The sequence below is a fragment of the Liolophura sinensis genome, chromosome 1 (assembly GCF_032854445.1).
Source record: "Liolophura sinensis isolate JHLJ2023 chromosome 1, CUHK_Ljap_v2, whole genome shotgun sequence".
NCBI lineage: Eukaryota > Metazoa > Mollusca > Polyplacophora > Chitonida > Chitonidae > Liolophura > Liolophura sinensis.
Genome location: NC_088295.1, coordinates 23,938,427 through 23,963,732, shown reverse-complemented (window position 1 = coordinate 23,963,732; position 25,306 = coordinate 23,938,427). Strand labels below are relative to the sequence as shown.

Sequence of the window (25,306 nt, the reverse complement as noted above, 5' to 3'; positions counted from 1 at the left end):
GTTGATCTACAAGTAGTTTAGGTTTATACTAAGACTGAGTCAATCATATTTGCGGTTTCTGAAGTATCCCACTGAAAATAACAAGTAACTATTTTTGAGGTTCATACATACAGAACTATTGAATCCTCCAACTGGATAGTGTATGTCACACTCACTTCATGTTTTTTTTTTTAATTAGACTTCAAGGGTGGACTATAGAAGAAGACTCTGGGAATATCTCCTTCACTGGGAAGTTGGATGCTGAAAATCAACAGATTCTACAATTACTGGTTAAGGCAGCAGACAGTGGCCAGCAATCTTTGATCAACGTGACCAGAGTTTTGATCACAGTTTCTGATGTCAATGATAATTCTCCAGTCTGCTACCCAGAATCAGTTAACTTGTGGATGAAAGAAAATACTCCAAAAAAACTTCTTTATGATGCCGGGGTATATTTATAGCATTTACATTCCTTTTATGTAACTCTTAACTGTTAATTTAATCACTGATTTCCTTCATCACTAACAGAATAATTGCCCAGTGACTGGAATTTGTATGGACACGGAAAAAACACACCTTTTAATACTTGTGATGCTGGGTAAAATGTCTGGTCAGGTTTTACACTAAAATCGAGTTTACAGTTACCTGTGGTTATCAGAGCAGATGTGACAGGTTGCAGATTTACACGCACCACCAAATATATACCAGGCCATTGTACATGTATTGGGTGTTTGGGTTGGATTATAGCTTTGAATTTAAAGTGGACTGCACACTCTCTAGATTTTGTATAATACAGTCTGTTGCACTGCATGATTATAATTGTGTAAGCATGGAACACTGAAGATTCAGTTATCAGGTTACTGCTATGAGTCTTCTATGAGGAAAGGTTTACTGGTATAGGTCATGAAGTTGTTAAAAAATTTATTTATTTATTTGATTAGTGTCTTACACCGTGCTCAAGAATATTTCACTTATCTGACAGCGGCCAGCATTATTATGGGGGGAAACTGGGCAGAACCTGGGGGAAACCCACAACCATCCGCACCTTGCTAGTAGACCTTCCCACATACGGTCGGAGAGGAAGCCAGCATGAGCTGGACTTTGCACATATGTGGAGTACAGTCGCACGAAGGGGATGTTCAGCATTGATTCAGTGTGTACATATTAAATACCATAAATTACAGAATTCCTGACTTTGTGTATAATGTATTAATTAGAATCGATGTTAAACAAAATGTTCGCTAGGGTGGTATCTCAAAAAAATACTGCTTGTATTCAGCTTAGGATTTGCACGTATCTAGAGCACAGTAACACGAGGGGGATATTCCATTGTTGATTCGGTGTGTGCACATCAAATATCATAAACTACCAAGTTCTTGACTTAGTATATTGTGTATTACAGTCAATGTTAAACAAATTTTTAGGGGTGGGATTTCAAAAAGTGTATTTTTTCAGCATGTATTAACCTGAAGTCTTACATATATATAAAGCACGACACAAAGGGGATGTTCCATCGCTGATGCTCTTTGTGCATATTAATTACCCTAAATTACCAAATTCAAGATTTAAGTACTTTTAATATATTGAGCCAAAGTTTTGCACCCATGTGCCTCCTACAGGCAAGCTGTTTGGTAGCTTTCCTACCATTTCTAGGTTTATTTGTTTTTTTTTCGGTAATGAATGAAATATTTTTTGTTAGATAACAATTCACAAAAAGTTCAGCCACATGTATGCTTTTTTCTCATTATTCAATGAATTATGAATGAGTGAAGTATTTTGATAACAACTGAGAGAAAAAATACACATATTTGTTCATTTGTTTTGTTATTCAACCAGGCTATATGCAGTGATGCTGATGTGGCTTTGGAGAACAGAGAGACTGTGTTCAGAATAGCTAGTGGTAATGAATCACTGTTTGGTGTCTCAGAGGATGGAAGACTTTTTACCAAAAAGACATTGCTCCTAGACAGCAACAGTCTAACTGGCTACAACATAACATTGGAGGTGTACAACATCAGAGCATACAGTAATGATTCCCTGAGGAACGCTACCTTACACGTGTACCTTAGACTCGTGGTAAGTCATGCTTGTATATCTACGTTTGTCATTATACACCTGTGAAACACCCAATAACATGGTAGTCTTTATCTGAGTGTACATTTTATGCTGGGGGCAGGCGGTGGGCAAGTGGCCAAGATCTTTGTCTTTAAATTTCTAGAACACAGCAGATGCGGGTTCAAACACGGATGCAGTTTGAATTTGTAGATTTTCTCTTTTTCATTGTTTGGGCAGCCAAAAGCAAGTATTCCACATGTTCTTAATAGGATCAGTAGGTGGTCAAATTACGCAGCCTTATTTCATGTATTTAGCAAATGGCAGGCCAATACTTAAGCCAAGCAACAATTTGTATAGGAGCTGGTGGGTGATAGGATCATGGAAGCCCCCATTCAGCCAGTTAAATGAGTTAGTGAGCACCCTTCTGCTTAGGTTTCATTTTGCTGCCGTAAAAACATACATAAATAAATCTTGATGTTATATATGTGCATGTGTCATCATAGAGGATAATGAAGTTTGACACATAGGAGGTCTACCAGATCATACTGCATTGCCTGGTATCAGACTTGAGACAGGGGACGTATTGTTTTGCCCTAGACATCACTTTATTTACAGGAAAAGTTTCTTTTTTTTGTTTTGTATTTTTTTTAAGATTGTATATTATGACACATACTTGTATGTTTCAGGATGTGAATAACGAAGCTCCAGTGTTTACAAAGAGTGAGTACAGATTTAGTGTGGACGAAAACTCACCAGTGGATAGCATAGTTGGCAGGTAGGTGTTGCACAGTTACATGTAAATGCAATTAAGAAAGCTACTCATTTTGAAAAAATGACATGCCTCTTTTTTCTTTTCATCTTTAAATACTGTTTTTCTAATACTGCAGTTTTATTTTAGATTTACTTTTTTCTGCTTTATTTTCCATGAGAAAATTTTGTTTAGCTCAGCCTTCTCAGTTCGGTATTTATTTTTTGCTCAATTTGAGAGGCAGTCGTATTACATTAGGCTTCCTTCATAATGGAATTATTTGACAGACAAAATATATGTAGTAGAAATGTATAATAAGCTCTTAGCATCAATTGACTTCTTGTCTTATTTTTTCTCCCCAACCAAATAAACTTCTAATTTCTGATCTGAATGGAATTTCTGATTAATCTGCTGAAGTTAACAATATTATGCTTACATGACACAGCTAGATTTTACCACTGGCCGACCAAGCCTATATGATGTTAGGACAGCTGCAAACAGCACCATCTATGTTGTCACCTTTACATACTTTTAGATTAAGTGTGTTTTAACCCAGCTTTGTTTTAAACTGAATAAGTAAAACACTGCATGCTGCTAGGACAATGACTGGAAGCCAAGACTCCATCTCTGTCCGATACATAATGACCCAGTTTATTGTTAAGGGTGTGGGTAACATGTATGGATATGCAGTGGCTAGGTAACAGAAATTGGATCATGTACATAATCCTGTGACAGCCAAGCACCTTAGAAACATTTTTGATTTGTTTTAAAAAGGTGAGCTCTATGAATTAAGTTTTCTCAGGTTTCTTCAACATTTATCAGCAACTAAACTGAGTGTAGTTATTTCTGTGGTTCAGTTTCCCACATGTAACATTGTTACATGTGTGTGCACTATATATTTGTGCTCTTTTGCAGTGTGATTGCTACTGATGGAGACTCAAGTGCTGAAAATAGTGCAATATTCTACACTATTACTGGAGGCAATACTCAAGGCTTCTTCAAGATGAACTCTGAGTCTGGTCAAATCACAGTCAACACCTCTTTTGACTATGAGCAGCTAGTTAGCAAAAACTTCTCATTACAGGTAAATTGTATGGCCTAGGTAGTCTCCCCTGGTGACATGACTGCTGCTCATATTACTTCAGTTCTGTAAGGTTACTCATAGAACTCAATAAACCTGTATGTTCACGCAGTACTTCATACACTTTACCGAATGTGTTCGTGACAAACCATTTAGGTATAGATGTTGTATTTAGTGGTCATTTTGTGAAAATGCCACTGCATTTAGTTTGCCAAACTCCGCCCTGTGTGACTGGCCACTGGAGCAGTGCTACTTTAGACAATACGATATATTGAGGAATTGGCTAATAAAATTACCCTAAATGACCATAAATTTTGTCCATGACTAAGTTTCCTATTTTTCCTGATTCTGAAAATTGTATTGGTTTTAGAAAGGTGTTTTGAGGTTTGCATGGAACATAACATGATATTCTACTGGAAAATTGTAAGTTTAGACACCGAAAATAATATTTAGTGACATTTATTTGCCTTTAAAAATGCACTTTTGTGGACGAAATTTTAGTTCATTTAGGGTAGTCACATACAAATCACAATTAGTATTGTCAGTTCTAACACAGCTGATTAATTTTAGCTTAGTAAATATAGGACAAATAGGCACTATATAACATTGCTATATCTCATGCTTCATTGACTGGTATACTATCCTTGTATATACATTTTAATCATCAACCAAATTTGACCTATTAAAAGGATATTATCATGGCGCTGGTCATCTGTCCACATCTTTGTAATCACTTTTATCTCTTGAATGTTTATGGCCAAGTTTACTGAACTTGTTCCACATGAACACATAACTGTTGGGAAGAACCCTGTTTATTTTTGGTGACCTATGCCATTTTTGTATTTGCCTCTATTACCTTGTAAACTCACTATATTTTGTAACTGTGATGAGGGGTATTTTAGTTCATTGCATGGTATTTTTTTCTTTGCATACATGTACATGTATTTTTCCATATGATTTTTACAAAGCTAGTTTCCATGTTCATATGTTTGTCTTTAGAACATTCTTAGTGTATGCTTAGATCTGACATGATGTGTTGCATTATGGCAGTAATAATTGTCTAAATCTTGCTTTTAATCTTTCAGTACTGCTGTAAATATTGTTGCCTGATTGTGTAGTGGAACGATAATAAATATCACTAAAATATGGATGACAATGTCTATTACTCCAGAACGTTTTGTATGCTGAAACCTGTTTAATGTGTATATATGATTTGTAGGTACAAGCTGTTAATGGCGATCCTTCAGCTACGCCAGGCAGGAGCGGCTCTGCAGATGTTATAATAACCATTCTGGACATCAATGATGCCACTCCAATGTTTTCCAAAAGTAAGTACATACAGATACCTAGTTAATTTTTTTATTTACATCATGAGATTTGGCCTGGGAAATAGTGTGTATAAAGTCGGGGTTTTTTTGGGGGGGGGGGGGGGGTCCATGTCAGATTAAGATTCACTGAAATTTCCTCACGTCATTCCAATTGTGTTCATATATTTACAATAATTGGTTATTTTTCATTCCTTCATGTGTTCCTATATGTACAGTAATTGGTTATTTCTCATTCCTTCTCATGTGCACATGTGCGTATTGATTGGTAATTACATGTATATATGTACATTCATTTAAGTTGGTTATGTCCCATTCCCTGCCATCTGCACACACGGCTATCTGTACAGCTATCGGTTATTTCTCGTCCCCTCCCATTTATTTCTGCGCACAACTGTATTTCAATCATTAAACACAATGTGCATTCACGTGCAACACATTTTTTATGCTTGATTAATTTATGACAGTTTGGCTTGGATATCCTTTTTTACACTAATAAAACATGATGTATTTGTGTGTGGTTGTTATTTGGTTGATATTGTTTGCTTCTTTTTGGAGGTCAATCATTGAATAAAATTTATGGTGAAGTAATATATTTATGTTTGTTCATTATTTTAAGATTTAAAAATCATGAAACTATTTGAAGGTAACAGAATGAGTGGTTACTCACATTTTCTACATTTTTTCATGTACATGTTGCAATGTATGTCTATGTCTGTCTCCAGAAGTAAGTCTCCCATGGCAGTACTTGTAAAATATAAAGCCTGTAAAAATAATTGTACAAATGAAAAAGTTAAAGTATGGTCTGGAAGTACTATGACCCTGAAGGTTCACTCTTGTTTAAGAGAAGACCTAGTGGCATTTCTGTGTTAGAACAAACAAATGATCTGGTACCTAAGCAAGATCATGCACTTACGTTCTGTTTATTATTGTCTGCAGTACATAGTTTTCTGCAACATCGTATGATGCTACTTTAATGAAGTTGTACTAAAGCTGTCGTAACTTGCATGTGCATGTATTTGGTTTCTGCTAACATATCCTGTGTTCAGGACAGCCTTTATGTTGTTGTCATCTTAACTTATAATATCTGAGATTGAAATGTTTCAGATATTTATAACTGGAAGATAAATGAGAGGCAAACAGAGTCAAACTTGAGCGTGACAGCTACTGATGCAGACTCTGAGGACACTCAACTGTCCTACAGATTTCTTTACAATACCAGCGTAAGACCAACAGTTAATTCATCCTATATTTTTTTTAAGAGTGAAATTTTTATACTAAAACCATGACTGAAAGATGTGAAATTTCTGCAGTTCGTGAAATTAACTAATTAGAAATTGTCACCCATGAATTAACTTGTCATGACTGATAACATTGATACTCTTTTTTAGAAATTAAATGAAAGTCATGGATATATGTGATTTATTTTTTTCTGGAAAATCCTGAAAAATGTGCTACTACACCCTCTGAAAATCTTATATTCTGAAAGTATTTTTTAAAGAGTATAAAGTATAAAGAGGTAAATCCTGCTTCTTAGCCTATCTTACAAGAGTACTTACATATCTTACAAGAGTTAACTAGAATTTTTTTAACTGATAGGTGACGCTTAATGATCTTCCAAAAACTGTGTTTTCCATTCTTGATGAAATGTCCTGAACACATTTACTCTTTGGAGCTTGTGTATTAACACTGACAGATAATTGTACTTGTATATGTCCATGTCTGTTTGCTTGTGATAACAGGTAAGAAAATGTCAATCACCTAAAATTAACAGCCATATGCACATTTTTCTCCTTTTCTTCTAATGACACCATTTATGTTCTCAGGATTTCCAACCTTGAAGTTAGTCCTTGCTATACTGTTCATCAATGATTGTGTTTGTTTTATAACCTAAGGTGCCATTTGAAATTGACCACGACACTGGCTTGGTACATTTGACCAGAGCTCTGGACTACGAATCCAAGCAGAGCTATGATATACTAGTCATTGCAGTGGACAAGGGACAACCAGAGTTGACAGGGTAAGTACAGGATAGAAGACAGTTTTCCCACATTCTCAATAATTGACATCCTCATGATGTGAATTTCTATCCTTGGTTGTTTTAATGTACACCTGTGAAAATGCTGCGCTTCTCTGATACTGGTTGTGCACAAATTCAGCAGGATGAATGTTCTTTGAAAAGTAATACGTCCCCATCATCACTGCCATCGTTTATCTTAGTGGCATATTGTGAGATTTTTAGAAATTAAAACAGTTAGCATGATTAGGCAGCCTGTTTCCAAGCACTGTAGTTCAGTGTTAAAAAAGTCTTCATCTTTCACGGAAACACTGCTTTTATGTAACTGTTTTTTGTTTTTTCTCTTTTTTTTTTAAGGATATAATAATAAATATGCAATCTACATGTGGTGTACAATTTTCATGTTATGTTGTCAGTTCAAAAGAGTCAGTTATCTTCCTTTGTGTGTCTCAGCATTTCATGGAGATTAAGTTAGACTATATAAACATGTGGTGTGTATGTGTACATGTAAATCCAGGTAATGTAATCCCTCGCCACTGTCATCAGCCTTCTTGGATTAAGGAAATCTGGACATCATCCTGTGTTGAAATAAATAAATTGTGACATTAGTGTGTGCTTCATGAATAACTGAAGCATTCACGGTATATCACGGCACAGTGGTGTTGTAACATAAAACCCTCATCATAGAGCAACATTTCAGGTTACAGGTTTACCATTGCACTACTTTTCTCCTGCTGAGATGTTTGTGCTTATAGTTTACTTCATGAGATGCTTCAAACATACATGTACATGTGCTTTTTACTGATATATTCAGGTTGAAGAAGCTGTTCACTTATAAGTGAATGTACAATGTTACTGTGTAAATTTGATGCTGTATTTAAAATTTGATTCTGATTTCAATTCTGTTATCAGGTCAGCAACTATCCATGTGATGGTTCAGAATTTGAACGAAGCACCGGTGTTTCTGACGTCCAGTTATGACTTCAGTGTCCGCGAGAGTGAAGCTGTGAACACTTACGTAGGCTGGCTGTCAGTAATGGACATAGATGGAGATTACATCAACATAACCATCATACCCAGCTCAATCAGTATGATTCTTGTCAAGTACATGTATATGAATACCAAGCTAAATATATTCAAATAATTTTGATACTTTTGGTGACGTCTTTCTTTTAAACACAACTATATCTTTGAACAAGTTCAAGCTATAGTCAGGTAGCAGTCAAATAGTAAAATATTATTAGAAAAGCTTTTCAGAAATATTCCAGATTCAAAAAGAATTATTTTAGATTTTTCATGGCGTAATGTAATTACATGTGTATACCTGTACATGTACATCTAGACTGGTATATGTTTATGTCACATATGATGAAGTTTGTCGGTAGTTTGCCAAAGGTTACAGGTTTATTCCTGGCCCTACTATGAGTGACAAATTCTTGATTATGGTGCTAAGTGGAGGTCCATTAGTTAAGCAAAATAAATATAAATATAGTTATCTTAAGACATTTTTGTGCGTTTGAGAAAATTAAGAGAAAAGCTCTGATGCTGACATATAGATGTGTCATATAGAATTGACATAAGTTTTTTTCCATAATATACAATGGTGTTTTATGAATTATGACCATTAATTTTACATTGCCTGATGTTTGTTAGAATTTCATGTCTCCCCATTGGAAAGGCTGAATGAAGTCAACAGTACAGTTTGCTGTTCTAACAAGCGAGGTGCTTGATTATGAGAGTGATCCATCAAACTGGAGCTTCTATGTGAATGCCACAGATGGAAGTCTCACTGATTCTGCAACAGTGAGAGTTCATGTTCTGGATACTAATGACAACTCCCCAGTCTTCTCACAGACCTCTTTCACCACAAGCATTAAGGAAAATATGCCTAGCCATTGTGTGCTACAGGTAACACAGAATATATTTATTGTTTAATGTGCATTGATAATGAATACAAAATGAATGCATCTCATCTCAATGCTAGTGATTATAAACTGTCCCCTGTCCCCATCTCCAAAGACATGCACCTGCTAAACCAATGCTGTGTGGGGTAGCCCAAAACTTAGTTTAGGTTAATCACAGTGTATAGCTATTATGAATGGGGTTCGCCAGCCTTCTACAAAGGGAAGCAAATCTTGTAACTGATAAAATAGCAGTGCCCTCTATCTATTTGAATAACGATGTCAGCTTTTATCATTCATGATTACTGGTGTTGGTATTGAAATCAGTGGTATTGTTATTTAAGTAGGTAGAGGGCACTGCTGTTTTATCAGGTACGAAATTTGCTTCCTTTTGTGCAGGACTGGCAGACCCCATTATAGACTAATAATAGTGACATGAAGGATTACAAAAGTGTCAAGGGTGCCTATATACATGTACTGTAAAGCTTAAAGGAGAAGAAAACTTAAATATCAAACAAATATCATTGAAAAGAGTATGCATTTCCTCGCAGGTGCATGCCATAAAAAAATTCAAATATGTACCTCAAGTTGATAAATTATAAATAAAGTCAGCGCCAAAATCTGCCGTGGGCGACTCCATTTTTGCCTAAGAACTAGTCCTGGAAGTCTTCTGTATTAGGAGGAGAAATGTCGTCGGAAACTGCCGAAGTGCAGTTCGTACATTTCTGGTAGAACTCTTCTTCCAGAACGTAGCTTACACGAACAAGCCAGCAGTTTGAACGACTCTCATTGGCTGAGTGACAACACTCCCCCAGCATAAATTACAGGGTGTTATAGATGGAGGACACGATGGACTCAGCGATTTATGCCAACTTTGCCGTTTTCAGGCTTTACGTGTGTGGCGAGGAAAAATCGCAAAATTATGCAACAGCCACCACAAGGTAGAAAAAAATGTGCTCTTTTCAGCCTATAGTGTCGTTTTTTAAAGTTTTCTCCTCCTTTAAAGTTTTCATGGCATTTCCTCATGTGACTTCAAAATCACTTTCAAATGGAATTTGCCTGTGACATGGAGTTGATCAAGCATATGTAAATATTCTAGGTATCTGATATGCTAAATTTGTTCAAATGAATATAGATGATGTCCCTGTGTCCATTTACTTAGAGCACTGTTGGCTTTACTGCATGAAAGGAAGGTCAGTAAATACATGTACATATCATGACAGGTGAATGCTACAGATAGAGACAGTGGGACAAATGGTGAAATACTGGTGTCTAACTACAGCATTATCACAGAAGTGAGGAAGGACTGTTTAGCGTGTGTGAGAACAACTCACTGCCTTGTGTCTGCGTGAACCAACCCTTAGACTATGAAAACAGGACAGAATATCACCTTCTACTGCAAGCTTCAGATAGTAAGTCTGTTTGTATTCAAGTTATCCTTTCTTAAATACATGTATGCTCATTCGTTTTGACTCTCATATCTCAAAATTTCTTACCAAACACTATTGGTGTGTTTTGGTTAAGGGCTAGGATAGAATTTCCAGAAAATGTCTTAATTGAAAGAGGAAGGAAATATTTTTCATATGTGGCCTGTGTTTCTCTTGATGCCAACACTTACATGTATTCTTATGCTGTGTGCTTCTCTTGATGCCAACACTTACATGTATTCTGTGTGCTCTGTGTTTCTCTTGATGCCAACATTTACATGTATTCTGTATGCTCTGTGTTTCTCTTGATGCCAACATTTACATGTATTCTGTATGCTCTGTGTTTCTCTTGATGCCAACATTTACATGTATATTGTATGCTCTGTGTTTCTCTTGATGCCATCATTTACATGTATATTGTATGCTCTGTGTTTCTCTTGATGCCAAAATTTACATGTATTCTGTGTGCTCTGTGTTTCTCTTGATGCCAACATTTACCTGTATTCTGTATGCTTTGTGTTTCTCTTGATGCCAACATTTACATATACTGTACTGAACAGTCTTTCTCTTGATTCCATTACTTACATATAGTGTACTGAACAGCCTTTCTCTTGATTCCAGTATTTACATACACTGTTTTGAACTGTGTTTATCTTGATTCCAGTACTTCCATATAGTGTATTAAACAGTCTTTCTCTTGATTCCAATACTTACATATACTGTATTGAACTGTTTGTATCTTGATTCCAGTACTTACATGTACTGTATTGAACTGTGTTTATCTTGATTCCAGTACTTACATGTACTGTATTGAACTGTGTTTATCTTGATTCCAGGCCAAACATGTACATTTAGCATTTGACTAAACCACCAGACTAAATGTATATATGCATGGAGAAAGTGTCCCACATGAAGTTTAAAATGCTCCATGTGTCTTTGGGATGTTGCATAACCTAAATATCATAGTTCAAACTAAGCAAAATCAGAAGTGGTTCCATGTTATCAGTTTTGATCAATGAGGTTATCTCTATTACACCAGAATGCAGCTGTTTCCACATACATGTATGTCAGCCAAACCCTGGTTTGCCTTTTAACCATATGTGCATGAGGTATGAGTGATGCGGCATTTTTTGGTTGTTTTAAGATGGTGCATCCCATAGCCTCATAATAATTCCTGATTAAAAATTGATTTATTGAGTTAACTCAGGTTATATTGTTTGTTGTCTTTTTTTTGGACCTCTTACTATTTGTGCCTCCCAACTTTCAGTATTACAACCAACATGTGCCTCTACTCTTGACCCCACTATAAAGGCTTGTGATCTTTCTTGTCAGATGGAAGTCCACCCAGAGAAGGATATGCTGAAGTAAGGATTCTGGTAGAAGACAGTAATGATGTTCCTCCCCAGTTCTCTCAACCTCTCTACACTGCCTCAATATCAGAGGGCCAAGGACCTATTAGTATACTCATGGTAGGCAGCAGTCTAGTGTAGTTCATATACATTTTTCCCACATTAGACAAAATACTTCCATTATCATTGGACAACCTGTGCCATATGTGTCTGTTGGCTAGTTTATCTCCCTTCATTCAGATGTGGTCATATCACTGAAGCACTAACAGGTTACACGAATTATCCAATCAGGCCACCTTCACCCTTTAGTTTGGAGGTAAATTTTGGACCCAGTTAACCGAATTGCACATGTGTAACCTATGCATAAGTCCTCTGTGCTGACTTGATGAGTCTTTTGCAGGATAAATGCATTACATGGGTCCTCAGTGACAGGATACAGAAATATATGGTGTCGGTAGCACTCACATTGGAGTACCAATGCTATATGCATGTACTTATCACTGAGTAACCATGTAACAAATTTATTCTGGTAAATTGTATGGATATATCTGGTTTTTATGGTTGAAAACACTTTCAGCCATAGGTGTTACATAGGATTATTCATCGATGTACCTTTTGACTTACAGTTCTTGCTCTATATAATAAAACTATATATAAGTGTAAAGATTCATGAAGGTTACTGACAGTTTATATTTCCCTATCTTATCACTGAGTAACCATGTAAGTTAAACAGTACATGAATGCATTTATATTCTTTTATTATTATTTTGCATTTGCCTGCAAATTTTAAAACAGAATACATGCCGTTATAGTGGACAGAGTTCTTGACTTTATTAACTGATAAAGTAATAAGAGCAACAAGGGGGGTTTAGGTCTAATCTGGAATGATTTATCATAGAAATGGTAGGGGGTGGAGGGTGATAGGGGAGTGTTTATTTACAGTAGGAACACTTGCTCCTTAAGTAAAAGTGTGTGCTGTTAAGTAAAAGTGTGTGTGCTCTGTAACTGTATAGAGATTTAATTGTCTGCCCACAGGTGTCAGCAAGTGATACAGATTCTCCAGTGTTAAACTACTCAGTGGTGTCATCTTCTTATGGAAATTCAGCCGACTTTGAGTTCATAGGTCGGCAGCTGGTTAGTCAGGCTGGTATAGACAGAGAGGATGCACAGCTTATGTCTGAGGGAACAATGCAGTTAAATGTATCCGTGAGTGATGGAGTACATTTTACCTATGCTCTGGTGAATCTTAGTGTAACAGACATCAATGACAACACACCCAGCTTTGTGGGCGATCTACAGAAAACGATACCACGTAATCTACCAAAGGGTTCAGAAGTCATAAAAGTTAGAGTGGAAGATTATGACCCCACTAATGAAGGCTTTACATTCTGGCTCTATGACAGCATGGGCATTTTTGCTATCAACAGAAGCAGTGGAGTTATCTCCCTTACAAAATCACCCAGTTCCAGTGAATCTTTTGAATTTGATTTGACTGTGTTTGTAAGTGATCACGGAACGCCACCTCTAATAAATCAGACTACAGTTTACATTAATATTTCTGAGTCTAATCGATTCAGACCAGTATTCAATCAACAAGAGTACACATTTCATATCAAGGAAAATAAGCTTGGCAAGGTTGGTGAAGTGAATGCAACAGATGAAGATGGTCCAGATTCAGGTGAAGGAATGGTTCAATACAGGATTGTTGGTCAAAAACAGGATCGTTTTAAAGTGAATGCTACAACTGGGGAAATTTACATATTAGTGCCACTAAACAGAGAAGAGCAATGTCAATATCATTTGAACATTGAGGCCTATGACCAAGGAGCAAATTCACGATTCACTAAAGTCAACGTTACTGTTGATATTGACAATGTAAATGATAATCATCCGGAGTTTGATAACACGTCTTCAAGTCACACAGTAGCGAGTAATGCTGTGAACTTGAATGTTTTTAAAGTATCTGCCAGTGATGCTGACTGTGTACCTGAGTGTGGGCATGCTGACTGCGCCCTGACCTATACACTGGCCAGTACTAACGTGACCAGTGAGGAGGGCAACATCACAATTGATCAGGCTGGGCAGGTTACAGTACAGTTCCTTAAAAATTCAACTATTGGCAAATCCATCGTGTTAAACATTACTGTGTCAGATGGGCTGACGACGGTGTCAAAGATGTTTACCATGTTTGTTTACTCCCCAAGTGAGTTACCTAAAGCCGACAGTCCTGGCACCATCACTGTGTGGGAAAATGGACCACAAGACCTTAATGCAACTCAGTTCATCACTGATATCAATGCAACTATTGGCTCTAGAGGTTATGACCAGTGTCTGCAGTATTCCATATCACAAATCTCGGGCCTCCATCAACGATATGCTGTAAATTCAAGTACGGTAAGTGTAATTCTGTGCACATTTTAGCAATTATATCACTGAAAATTACGATGATTATATTTCCTGCTGAATTCAAGATTTAAGTAAAAGTACTATACTCCACTTTACATGCTGTTTTCACAACATATTCTCTATTTTGGGAGGAAATATGAAAATTAATTTCCATGTTAATTTGAAGATGAAACCCTATGTTGTCTTATTAATAGATTTGCATGACTTCATTGTGTGCGTTAATGAACTTTATTGACAGGTGGCCCCAACACATGTAATAACCCTTTTAAATTGTGTGCCCAAGTTAGAGTGTTGTGATGCAAGTCATTACACAAGTATGATCAGGTGCATGTTCCTCTCATTCTAGATGTGTTGTATGTACATAGTTACAAGTCTGAAATGTAATACAATGTACAGTTGTATTTTCTCAGGGTGTTGTGACAATAGTGCTTTCTCAGGGTATTGTAACAATTTTGTTTTCCCAGGGAGTTGTTACATCCACATATCTGGACTATGAACAGAGTTCTCATGACATCATATCCATAGATGTGTTGGCAATGATAGATTGTGATGCTGTGCCTCCAACACCAAACCCTCTCAACAAAACATCTGTTCAGGTGAGAAACAGTTCCATGCAACTCCATTTACCTGTATATGCAAATTTTTGGAATTGACATCAGTTGTTGAAATTGCTGAGAACATAGTACCAGCTTAGCACACCCATTCTGAGTCTTCTAACACAGAGTTACTTTGAAAGCTATCATCACTGATGGTATGACTGCAGAACACTAGGCTTGATCCACTGCCGGAATCTCCAAAACATCATTTTTTTGCCCCAAGAAGACAGCCCAGGAGTTTTTTTTTGGTACTTCTGTATGTTCAGACCAATGACCTAAACTGCTAAACATGGCTTCTGTCAGGCTTGTTGGTGGGTGTATTACAGTTGTGGTATTTTTGCATTCTCTTCACCTATATTATTCCTTAGCTGTGTTTCTGTGAGGTAACATGTTTGTTCATACTGTGGACAGGTACTTATTTAAAACTGTTTCTCTGGGCAGGTGAATGTGATTGTCCAGGATCTGGATGATTGTGCCCCAAAGTTTGAGAAGTCCACCTACAGCTTGGATTTGTCTGAGGGAACCCCACTAGGCAGTACTGTAGAAGCTGTGACAGCCTCAGACTGTGATGGTAAAGAGGACTACAAAACCTTCACCTACAGCATAGATCCGGCGAGTAATGAGAATGGTAAGTAATCAGTTGGCAGAAATTAGCTGATGCCAAAGAAATACCCCATATGTTTCATTATGGCAGAAGCTTGAATTTACTTTACTTAATTGACTTTTATTTTATATTTAACGCTACACTCAGCAAAGTCACACTCAGTAAGAAAACTTCCCTTCAGCAGTTATCTGGAAAACCTCTTTACTTAAAAACTACACTTAAAACTTCGAGAGCTGGATTTGAGCCTGTTGCATTATTGTTCAGGGGCAGATGTGCTGTGGAAATATTATTTTGACCATACTAGGCAGGGAAGGCCCCACAAGCTTCCAAGTGTTTGAAACTTGAAAATAATGTATTTGTATCAGAACTGGGCTGTATTGTATTGACAGGTGTGGACATCTGCAGGCATTAATGTGAAATAATTGGTTTCTTTCACCATTTACTTTTACCAGGTACCTTTGCCATCAACAGCTCAGGACATGTCACCTTACAAAAGAGATTGAGCGTCCAAACAACATCAGAGTATAACCTTATTCTGTTGGCAACAGGTGTTCATAATACAACTTTCATTGGCAAAGTAAGTGAGAGTCTGTATGGAATTGTGGATTATAACCTGAGCGAAGTTGGTTCTGTGTAGGTCTAGCAAAATCAGAGTGAACATTGTGTTGTGGGTGGCCTGAGTGCAAGGTTGTGGTCAGCTAATTTTGTAGAGGTTAGTGCAGTCTGACTAGAACAATATAACATGTTATGTACTATACCCAGGCTGTGTTCTGTATGGGTGAACCCAGGTTATGAGCATTCTGGGTGAAACCATTCTATGTGCTATATGGTTAATCCCAGGTTATGGGTAGTCTGGTTGATCCCAGGTTATGTGCAGTTTTGGTTGAATCCAGGTTGTTTGCAATCTGGGTTCAGCCAGGCTACTTGCAGCCTGAGAAATGCAGTGTTTTGCATTTCTCAGGAGCCATGTCTGGTCTTGGTGGATCCAGGCTATATGCAATAAGCACAAACCCAGGTTATGTGGGGTCAAGTTGATCTCAGGTTATGTGCAGTCTGGTCGATCACAGGTTGCATGCAGTCTGGGTGAACCCAGGTTGTGTGCAGTCTGGATTAAGTGTGTTGCATTTCTCAAGACACATTCTGGTGGTTACACGTTTAAACAGTTTCCAGTCTGTGTTATATGGGTGAACCCAGGTTACGTGCTATTTGGATGAACCCAGGTTATGAGAAGTCTGAATGAACCTAGACATTGTCTGATCTGGGTGAACCCACATTATGTGCAGTCAGGTTGAACTGAGGCTATGTGCAGTCTGGGTGATCCCAGGTTATGTGCAGTCTTGTTGATCTCAAGTTACATGCAGTCTGGCTGATCCCAGGTTATGTGCAATCTGGGTGAACCCAAGTTATGTGCAGTTCTGGGTGAACCAGGGCTATGTGCTGTCTGGTTGAAGCCAGGTTATATGTAGTCAGCGTGATCCCAGGTTATGTGCAGTCTGGTTGATCCCAAGTTATGTCCATTCTGGGTGAATCCAGGTTATGTGCATGCTGGGTGAACCCAGGTTATGAGCAGTCCGTGTGAACCCAGGTTATGTGCAGTCTGGTTGATCTCAGGTTATGTGCAGTCTGGTGAATTCAGGCTATGTCAAGTCTGGTTTATCCAAGGTTATGTTGGGTCTAGTTGATTTCAGGTTGTGTGCAGTCTGGTTGATTCTAGGTTATGTGCAGTCTAGTTGATCTCAGGCTATGTGAAGTCTGGTTGATCCTAGGTTATGTGCAGTTCTGGTTGATCTCAGGTTGTGTGCAGTCTGGTTGATTCTAGGTTATGTGCAGTCTAGTTGATCTCAGGCTATGTGAAGTCTGGCTGATCCTAGGTTATGTGCAGTTCTGGTTGATCTCAGGTTGTGTGCAGTCTGGTTGATTCTAGGTTATGTGCAGTCTAGTTGATCTCAGGCTATGTGAAGTCTGGCTGATCCTAGGTTATGTGCAGTCCTGGTTGATCTCAGGTTGTGTGCAGTCTGGTTGATTCTAGGTTATGTGCAGTCTAGTTGATCTCAGGCTATGTGAAGTCTGGCTGATCCTAGGTTATGTGCAGTTCTGATTGATCTGAGGTTATGTGAAGTCTGGATTAAGTGTGTTGCATTTCTCAAGAGCCAGTCTGGTGTTTACATGTTTAAACAGTTTTCAATCCTTATAATTATACTAAGTACCTAAATCTGAAGACTAAACCTTTAAGTACAAATTTGCAACCTCCAATATAGCAACCATAGACATTAATTCTTACGTTGGTTACCCTGTACCCTGTCTCATTTTTTTGTAACATTCTTATTTTGGTTGGTGGGAGGTTGCTTGGAGGCTGAGTGAGTGCTCCATTTACTCATGTACATAGAGTAAACCCTTATGGCTTTTAGTCAGTCTGATGAAATCTTTTATTTCAGGCAACCCTGCGTGTAAGAGTGCTGGATATCAATGATAATGACCCCAGGTTTCTTCAGAATGTGTACCACTTCAGTGTGTCTGAGGACCCTGGAGTAAACCGGCATGTTGGGTTGGTGAATGCTACAGATCCCGATCAGGGTGCTAATGGACAGCTTTCTTACTCCCTTACCTATCAGAGTGCGAATGGTACCTTCAGAATTACACAGGTGATTCTATGTAAACACTCAAGATTTTCCATTGAAAAAATAACCCTGTAGAGGACAAGCTTAAGCATTGACTGTTGCAATAAGGATAAACCATGAAATGTGCTAAATTATGCGACTGTAAATTAGAACTACCAAAGCGTCAAGTTACAATTATCAAGTGTTTACTTAGAACTGGTACATGTGTTAAAGTGCTAGAAATTAGTGAGGTTCTTTTTTAGAAATATTACTAGCATTTTGAAAGTTGTTGTATAGTGAAAATATTGGTGATTTTATGAAACAAATATTTGCCGGGTGTAACAATTTTTTATACTAGAACACAAACTTAAGTTCCAGTAAGGTGCAATCCAAACCATACATCACTGAAATCACAAATGGCATTTACAAAGTAGATACTGCAAATGCTTTTTTATTCATGTGGTACTTAACATTCGCGGATTTTGCGGCAAACACATTTCCGCGAAAATAAGTGCCATCAAATATAAAACCCATGTAAGTAATTTATTAATGTAGCATGCATTACAGTTATTAATTTGTTAACAAGCACTACAGTTCTAATACTCTTTCAAACACATTAATTAGAAATACCTAATTAAAACGTAATCCGGCCTTCACAAATTCAGCTTAATTGATCGTCAGTTTATCTTGCTTTCTTTTAAGGAGGCTTAGCTCCATCCATGTATCGCCACATTGCGACCTTGTTGTTCTTGTTGATTTATTGCCGCGGTGAGAGACATACAAATAGATAATTTGTAGTGGGCGTGTGTACGTGATGCAATATACATATGATGAGAGAGTCTGTTTTTTAACGACTGTACTTGCCTTCCAGTCAGATCACCTTTCCGATGCGCCCGATACATCGCTCTGGGGTTTCCGCACTTCAAACTTCCTTTTCATAATGATGATTTCTGAGAAATTTACTCATATCTGTCACAGTTCACTCAAAGTTTCACTCACACTGCTGTTGCATGAAAATTAAACAGTGGGATTTATTTATATCACATTTAATCCTTCATCGTCTCCTGGAGTGAGTGACACAAATATTTGTTCACACCTCGTCTTCAAAAGATTAAAAGCTTAGGAGGATTAACCCCCTTTGTCTGATCAAGTTACTGTATTGTATAGAATTTTTGTCACATCTGACAGGTACAAACAAGTTTAAATGATGACATTGTTACTTGAATGCTTGAGCTGTTTTATTACTTGACGTTTCTGTATTGAAATTTGATTTTCGTTTATCAGTTGTCCAAAAATTCTGTGAAGATCGGCAAAAGTTGATTACCACGAATGTGTCTTCTTACCAAATCTGCGAAAGTTTATGCCCGCAAATAAAAAGGCTTTTACAGTAGTCAGGATGTGGGTGTATATCAATCATTTTCTTCACCTCCTTGCTGAAATCTTTTTACCCTTTGTGATTTTTCATAGTCTCTATTCATTTTGACAGCAGATTTTAGAATTATTACAAGATTCTAAAAGCAAGTCTTTCTATTCAAATAAATTCTGTGTTCTGTTATTAGTGATAATTAAATGTATGTTGTGTTGATACAGGTATGTAGATACATGTATAAATCCCTCAAATCAGTCCTATCACAACAAGCTGCTCCGACTCAGATACTATGTTGTGTTAAACTTGCTTACTAATATGGGCATGATTTTGATTTGTGTAGGGAGGTGAAATACTAACAGCTAGTGCTTTGGACCGTGAAAAGATTGATCACTACATTATGATCATTACTGCTGAAGACCATGGAGCACCCAGTAGAAAGGTAGGATGAACTGAGACTTGACATGGAATTTAATGAAAAAAATTAATGCTGCTGGTCAAAATCTGGAGAAATGTAGTGTGATTTTAATGATTCGTGTCTCCCAATAAAAAGAAGCTATAAGATGATTCAAGCTTCAGGAATATCTGTGGTTCCTAGTTATAATGTTAACTTTTCATGGTAAACTATCCTGATACATTTGTTTTTATTGATTCACTATACTTTTATTGAAGTAGGTGTCATTTTTCAGACAGTTTTTATCACTTAACAGCAAATTAGCAGTTCTGCAATTGTTGCACTTTCTTGTGTTCAGGGAACCTGTGAAGTGATTGTGGATGTGACAGATGTAAATGATAACAGTCCACAGCTGAAAGATGATACATACTGGGGGACTGTGCCTGAGAATGTCATGGATGGCAGAGTTATCAGAGTTGTAAGTACTGCAAGTCTAGCCAGATTACAGGCACAAAATTACTATCTCATTCATATTTAACAGTTTATTTATCAACCAGAGATCTTGATCTGTGACAGAAAAATAACTTTTCTGTCTTTGTTGAATGAAAAAGTACTAAAAATGCCTAGCTAACTTAATTCTTTTGAAATGAATAAATAGCTTAACTGCACATAGGGAAGAGAATTTGTTTTTAGATTCAGGTAGGAGGTGTGGAAACATTGCTGAACATCTCCCACACTAGACTGCAAATTGTGTAAGCTGGCAAAATTTTTTACTTGCAAATACCTCATAAGATGGTAAGCAATAAAGAGGATGCTAATTGAGGAAGTCACCTGTGCATGTGTGCTTTCCAGGATCCCCCCATATTTGTAACTGACAAGGATGTGGGAGTGTTTGGACAGGAGTCAGTAGTTCTACAACTCAAAGGGCAAGGCAGCGACATATTTGAAGTCTACAATCGCAGCATTCACGTAAAGAAAATGAATGATTCCCTGCTGGACAGAGAAAATATGCCAATGTACAACTTCACGGTAAAATGACTTCTGTTGTTATTGTCTTTCTGCATGTACAATGTACATGATCAACTTGGTTATTCCTTTATTATAATAACAGTTTTTGATTTTGTCTTTTGTAAATGAGTTTTGAGAATATTACAGAAGAATGCTTTGTAGTAACAATCTGTGATGCCAAAAATTTTAGATTGTCTAAATCTGTAGTTCAGAATCACCATGAAAAACAATTTTGTTCCTAAAATCGTATTGTTACATGCCAAGTTTGAGTCTTTATTTCATCCTACTAATTAAATCAGTTATCAAAAGTAATATTTTGTGGTACATTAAAAAAGGAAAACTACTTCAGTCTGCTGGATAAGAGCTTACAGTATATTAGAAGGGTTTAGGACAAGGTCAGTGCTCATGTGTTGGTGGTGTGTGTGTGATAAATATGAAGATTTTCCAATGAAGATGAATTGTACACGTAGCTGTATTCAGGTGTATACATGTATATTTTAGCAGCTAACCTTGTCACGTTGTTTGGATTGAGTTGTTTTTGCCTGTTGATCCACAGCTTGTAGCTATAGATGAGAATGGAAAAGGTCGTAACAGCACGGCTCATCTGCTCATAAAGATCACAGATGTGAATGATGTAGAGCCACATTTTGACAGAGGTCACTACCAGTTCAATGTATCGGAGAATTCTGGTGGCAGAGTGGTGGGGAACGTGACCGCCTCTGATGAGGATACCACAGGGTTTATCAGATATCACATCACTTCAGGAGGGGATGGCAGATTCTATATCAACCCTCAAACAGGTGTGATAATATGCTACTGCTTTGGTTTCTTATATATAATTTGGCCATGCAAGCTAGAATACATACCAAATTTTTAAATAGTGTCACCATATTTTGTATTCCATTTACATGTAACTATGAGTAAGGAATCTGTAGCTGTATGTTATGTGTTTTTCCTTGATGTTTTCCTCAATCGTTCACCAGATTGACTTGCTGGGTCTATTGCTGGGAGACCCAAGGATGTACAGTGTTGTGTATTCTGAAAATTATGTATCTCATAAGCAAATTAGGTAATGATGATATCACAAGCAGACACTGCAGAAAGAAAGATTAAAGATCATCCATCAAGTACAAATAATATTTTGCACTGTATCATGTCTTAACAACTATCAGTCATAGCCAGACTCAATTTACAGTCTATATTTGTGAGTCCACTGGGCTCTTGAAAACACCAGTTTTCTGTACCCGTGAAACTGACGGCCATGGTGTAAATGAAACATTCTGGTATGGAGTTAAACAGGGAGAAAAAAATGAGTATATTTGTGATTTGTTTGTGCAGGAGAGCTGCGGGTGCTGGACGGCCTGGACAGAGAGGCCAAAGAGCACTATGTATTGAACGTGACTGCCTCAGATGGTGTGTTTGAGCCCTCAACTGTTGTGTCTATAACAGTGCTTGATGAGAATGACAACAGTCCATACTTCAGCCCTCAGCTGTATCACATGGAGGTGACAGAGGAAGAGAGGGGAGGGACTGTGGTGGGGCAAGTCACAGCACAAGATCACGACCTAGGGCTCAATGGACAGCTGATTTTTACATTACTTAATAATGAAGGTAGGTGTTGGAAGTTGAATGTGAAGATTGTGAATGGTAAGTTGCTAATAATACATCAGTACAGTAAGACAAGTTTTACATTTACCATGATTGCCGTCATATGACTGAAACAATTGCTAAGTACGACACTTAACCCCAAGCATCCATATATAACTGCACGTGTATACATACCCTAGGCATGATGACATGGGGTGTCCAAATCAGGATGGGTGATAATTATACCATGGCAGAATTGTAGAATTTGTCCCAATGAATGAATGAAACCTTCATTTAAAGCAGGTAGCTCTGTCATATTGTACAATTTGCTCTTCCCAGAGGCTTTTTATAACAGTACAAGAACAAATAGGCTGTGTCTATGTATGTCCTTATACAATTCTTTTTGAAAACATGAAAACAGTCATTAATACATCACTAGATCTGTAAGTTGAAATCTTAAATAAATACACATTCATGTGTTCCAATTTTATACTGGTTGAAATAATTTTTCCACTATCGTGACATATAAGCAGAAAATAATGGTGCTCTTTGGCATTTGGCATTCCAAATTGTTCCGACCACAGTAAAATTTTTTGTATAAGAAATACTGAGTTATGCTTATCAGTATGAAGGTTGTTAACAATTGATGTATGAAACTTAACATGTACTGCTCTTTTTTAGCCAACAATTCCTTTAGATGTAGTGGTGACTCATCATCCAATAATTTAAATATAAGACAAATCATACAATATCTGATTTTAGCTGCTCTGTTTGAAGCTTAAATAATATATCAATAAATGAGTGTGGACAAGTTCCCTATACTGAACTGCAGTAATCAAAATGTGGCAAAATATAGCTATGAAGAAAGTTTTTCTTGTCTTGTTTTCCTGATAAACCTAGTTCTTGTGACAAATAACTTATTTATAGGTATTAAAATTATTAATTTTTTTGATTGACTGAAATCATGCACAGATGACAAGACAAAGAGCCCATAACAGATGATGTAGCAAAATGTATAAATGTAACAAAAACCTAATGTAAATGTAACCATAAGCTAGCTTCATGGCCATGAGATGAGATGAAAGTTTCCATGTTCCCCTTGTACAGTGTGGTGGTGTTTTTTCTGCAGACAACTTCACTGTAAACAGCAGCTCTGGAGTAATCAGCACAGCACGACGCCTTGACAGAGAGCAACAGGATGTGTACAGCGTGTCTGTGATGGTGATGGATAGAGGGATACCCAGCCTGAACAGTTCCATTGTGCTTACTGTCACACTGCTTGATATCAATGATAACAGCCCCAGATTTCTCCCACAAAATATCACCAAGTTAAAAGCCAGCATTCTGGAGAAAACCCCTGTGGATTCTGTTATTTCCTGGCCACGGGCAGAAGACCCTGACAAAGGGGATAATGCCGTCCTGACTTATAGTCTGAGTGGGCCTGGTTATGAGTATTTCAAGATAGACAGAGACACTGGTCTAGTGACAGTCAGGGATCGTATAGATTTGAACACACTTTTGTCTAAGGGTTATGTGTTGAATGAGACAAATGCCACTCTGATGCTTAATGTGAGTGCGAGTGATGGAGGCATGCCCCCTAGACAAACCTCTATCCCTCTACAAATTGATGTGGAGGGTATCAGCGATCTGGCACCCCAATTCAGCAGAACTACATACAGATTTACTGTCCCTGAAGGTCAGGGTCCGGGTAAGCTGAGCTAGGCTGCATATATGTTCTGATCTAGGCATGTTTACATTAACTGTACATATACATGTAAGTGTGTGGTCTTCTTGGCTGCATTCAGGGATTAAGTTTGCAAGCACCAAAAACTCGGAGACCGATGAAACGAATCAGCACAATTATAGAATTTATTGCAGTAAAACTTATCAGTTTCACAGGTGAATGATATCTTGCATAAAGGGAACAATGAGAATTGAAGGATGACTTAAATGTGAACATTATATTTATTTATTTATGATTTACTTAATATGTTAGTATGCCTTACCTAAGAATTTTTCACTTACACAGTGTCCATCAGTTTAACGATCAGCCTTTGGCAAGTGACTGGTGAAATTTTCCCACATGTGACGTGCAGATATACACACCATATTGGTGAAAGAGAAGTGGTCTTTAGTGACATTGAGCATATGCACTGTATGTGGGTGTAATCACTTGTAATGTTATGATGATTTTCATCATACAGTTTGTAATATGTTGATGTAATCAGGTTTACAGGTGTATACTGTAAGTATAACCACTGCTCTTTGCCAGGTGCCTGGTAAACCCTGGCTCCTGAATCTTAGCAGACAGTGGGATCTTGTTTACAGTTTGTTCTAGGTACTGACTGGCTAATGCAAGACCATCACTTTAGCTGAAGGATTCAAAAAGGGCCCATTATAAGTGGGGTAACCAAAATTCACACCATTTGTTTGTAATAAATGAAAACATGTACATTTATGAGGGTAAATTGTTAGTGTAAAAAACATTTCATTTGTGACAGTTGTGAAACTGTCTGTAGGATGTTGTGAGGAAGAGATTTTGTATAGTGCTGCTTAATCAGCATATCTTGATCACACATATCTTGATCAGTGACTGTTGTACTTTGTAGATGTGACAGTTGGTTATTTGGAACTACATATCTCCACCCTGAACAGTACAGCTGTGGCTCCTCAGCCCCATTACAACATTGAGGACACTCCTGGAGCTAACACTCACTTTGTGGTGAAGCACCTCAACTCGGTACAATGAGCTTAATTATATAAGTTGAACAAAAATATGAACGCAACACTCAGTATTTTGATAAAATTAACTGCGTTATCAAATTCGTTTCTCTACCTTTTGTGAAGGACATAAAATGGACTGCTA

At 37.4% G+C, this 25,306-nt stretch overlaps 1 protein-coding gene across 1 annotated transcript in view; it reads left to right on the top strand.

Moving 5' to 3' along the window:
- Window positions 1–25,306, top strand: part of LOC135472525 (protocadherin Fat 4-like) — a 93,484-nt gene that overhangs the window by 31,070 nt on the left and 37,108 nt on the right. Inside the window, exons 21-43 of the mRNA XM_064752107.1 lie at window positions 179–428; window positions 1,816–2,055; window positions 2,721–2,809; window positions 3,698–3,866; window positions 5,083–5,191; window positions 6,296–6,411; window positions 7,084–7,208; window positions 8,118–8,293; window positions 8,859–8,932; window positions 10,389–10,518; window positions 11,866–12,002; window positions 12,918–14,276; window positions 14,753–14,884; window positions 15,326–15,512; window positions 15,941–16,065; window positions 17,924–18,130; window positions 19,795–19,893; window positions 20,204–20,323; window positions 20,698–20,874; window positions 21,410–21,653; window positions 22,192–22,464; window positions 23,570–24,148; window positions 25,050–25,180. Of these exons, the coding sequence (XP_064608177.1) occupies window positions 179–428; window positions 1,816–2,055; window positions 2,721–2,809; window positions 3,698–3,866; window positions 5,083–5,191; window positions 6,296–6,411; window positions 7,084–7,208; window positions 8,118–8,293; window positions 8,859–8,932; window positions 10,389–10,518; window positions 11,866–12,002; window positions 12,918–14,276; window positions 14,753–14,884; window positions 15,326–15,512; window positions 15,941–16,065; window positions 17,924–18,130; window positions 19,795–19,893; window positions 20,204–20,323; window positions 20,698–20,874; window positions 21,410–21,653; window positions 22,192–22,464; window positions 23,570–24,148; window positions 25,050–25,180 (5,248 nt within the window). The remainder of the gene's footprint in view (window positions 1–178; window positions 429–1,815; window positions 2,056–2,720; window positions 2,810–3,697; window positions 3,867–5,082; window positions 5,192–6,295; window positions 6,412–7,083; window positions 7,209–8,117; window positions 8,294–8,858; window positions 8,933–10,388; window positions 10,519–11,865; window positions 12,003–12,917; window positions 14,277–14,752; window positions 14,885–15,325; window positions 15,513–15,940; window positions 16,066–17,923; window positions 18,131–19,794; window positions 19,894–20,203; window positions 20,324–20,697; window positions 20,875–21,409; window positions 21,654–22,191; window positions 22,465–23,569; window positions 24,149–25,049; window positions 25,181–25,306) is intronic.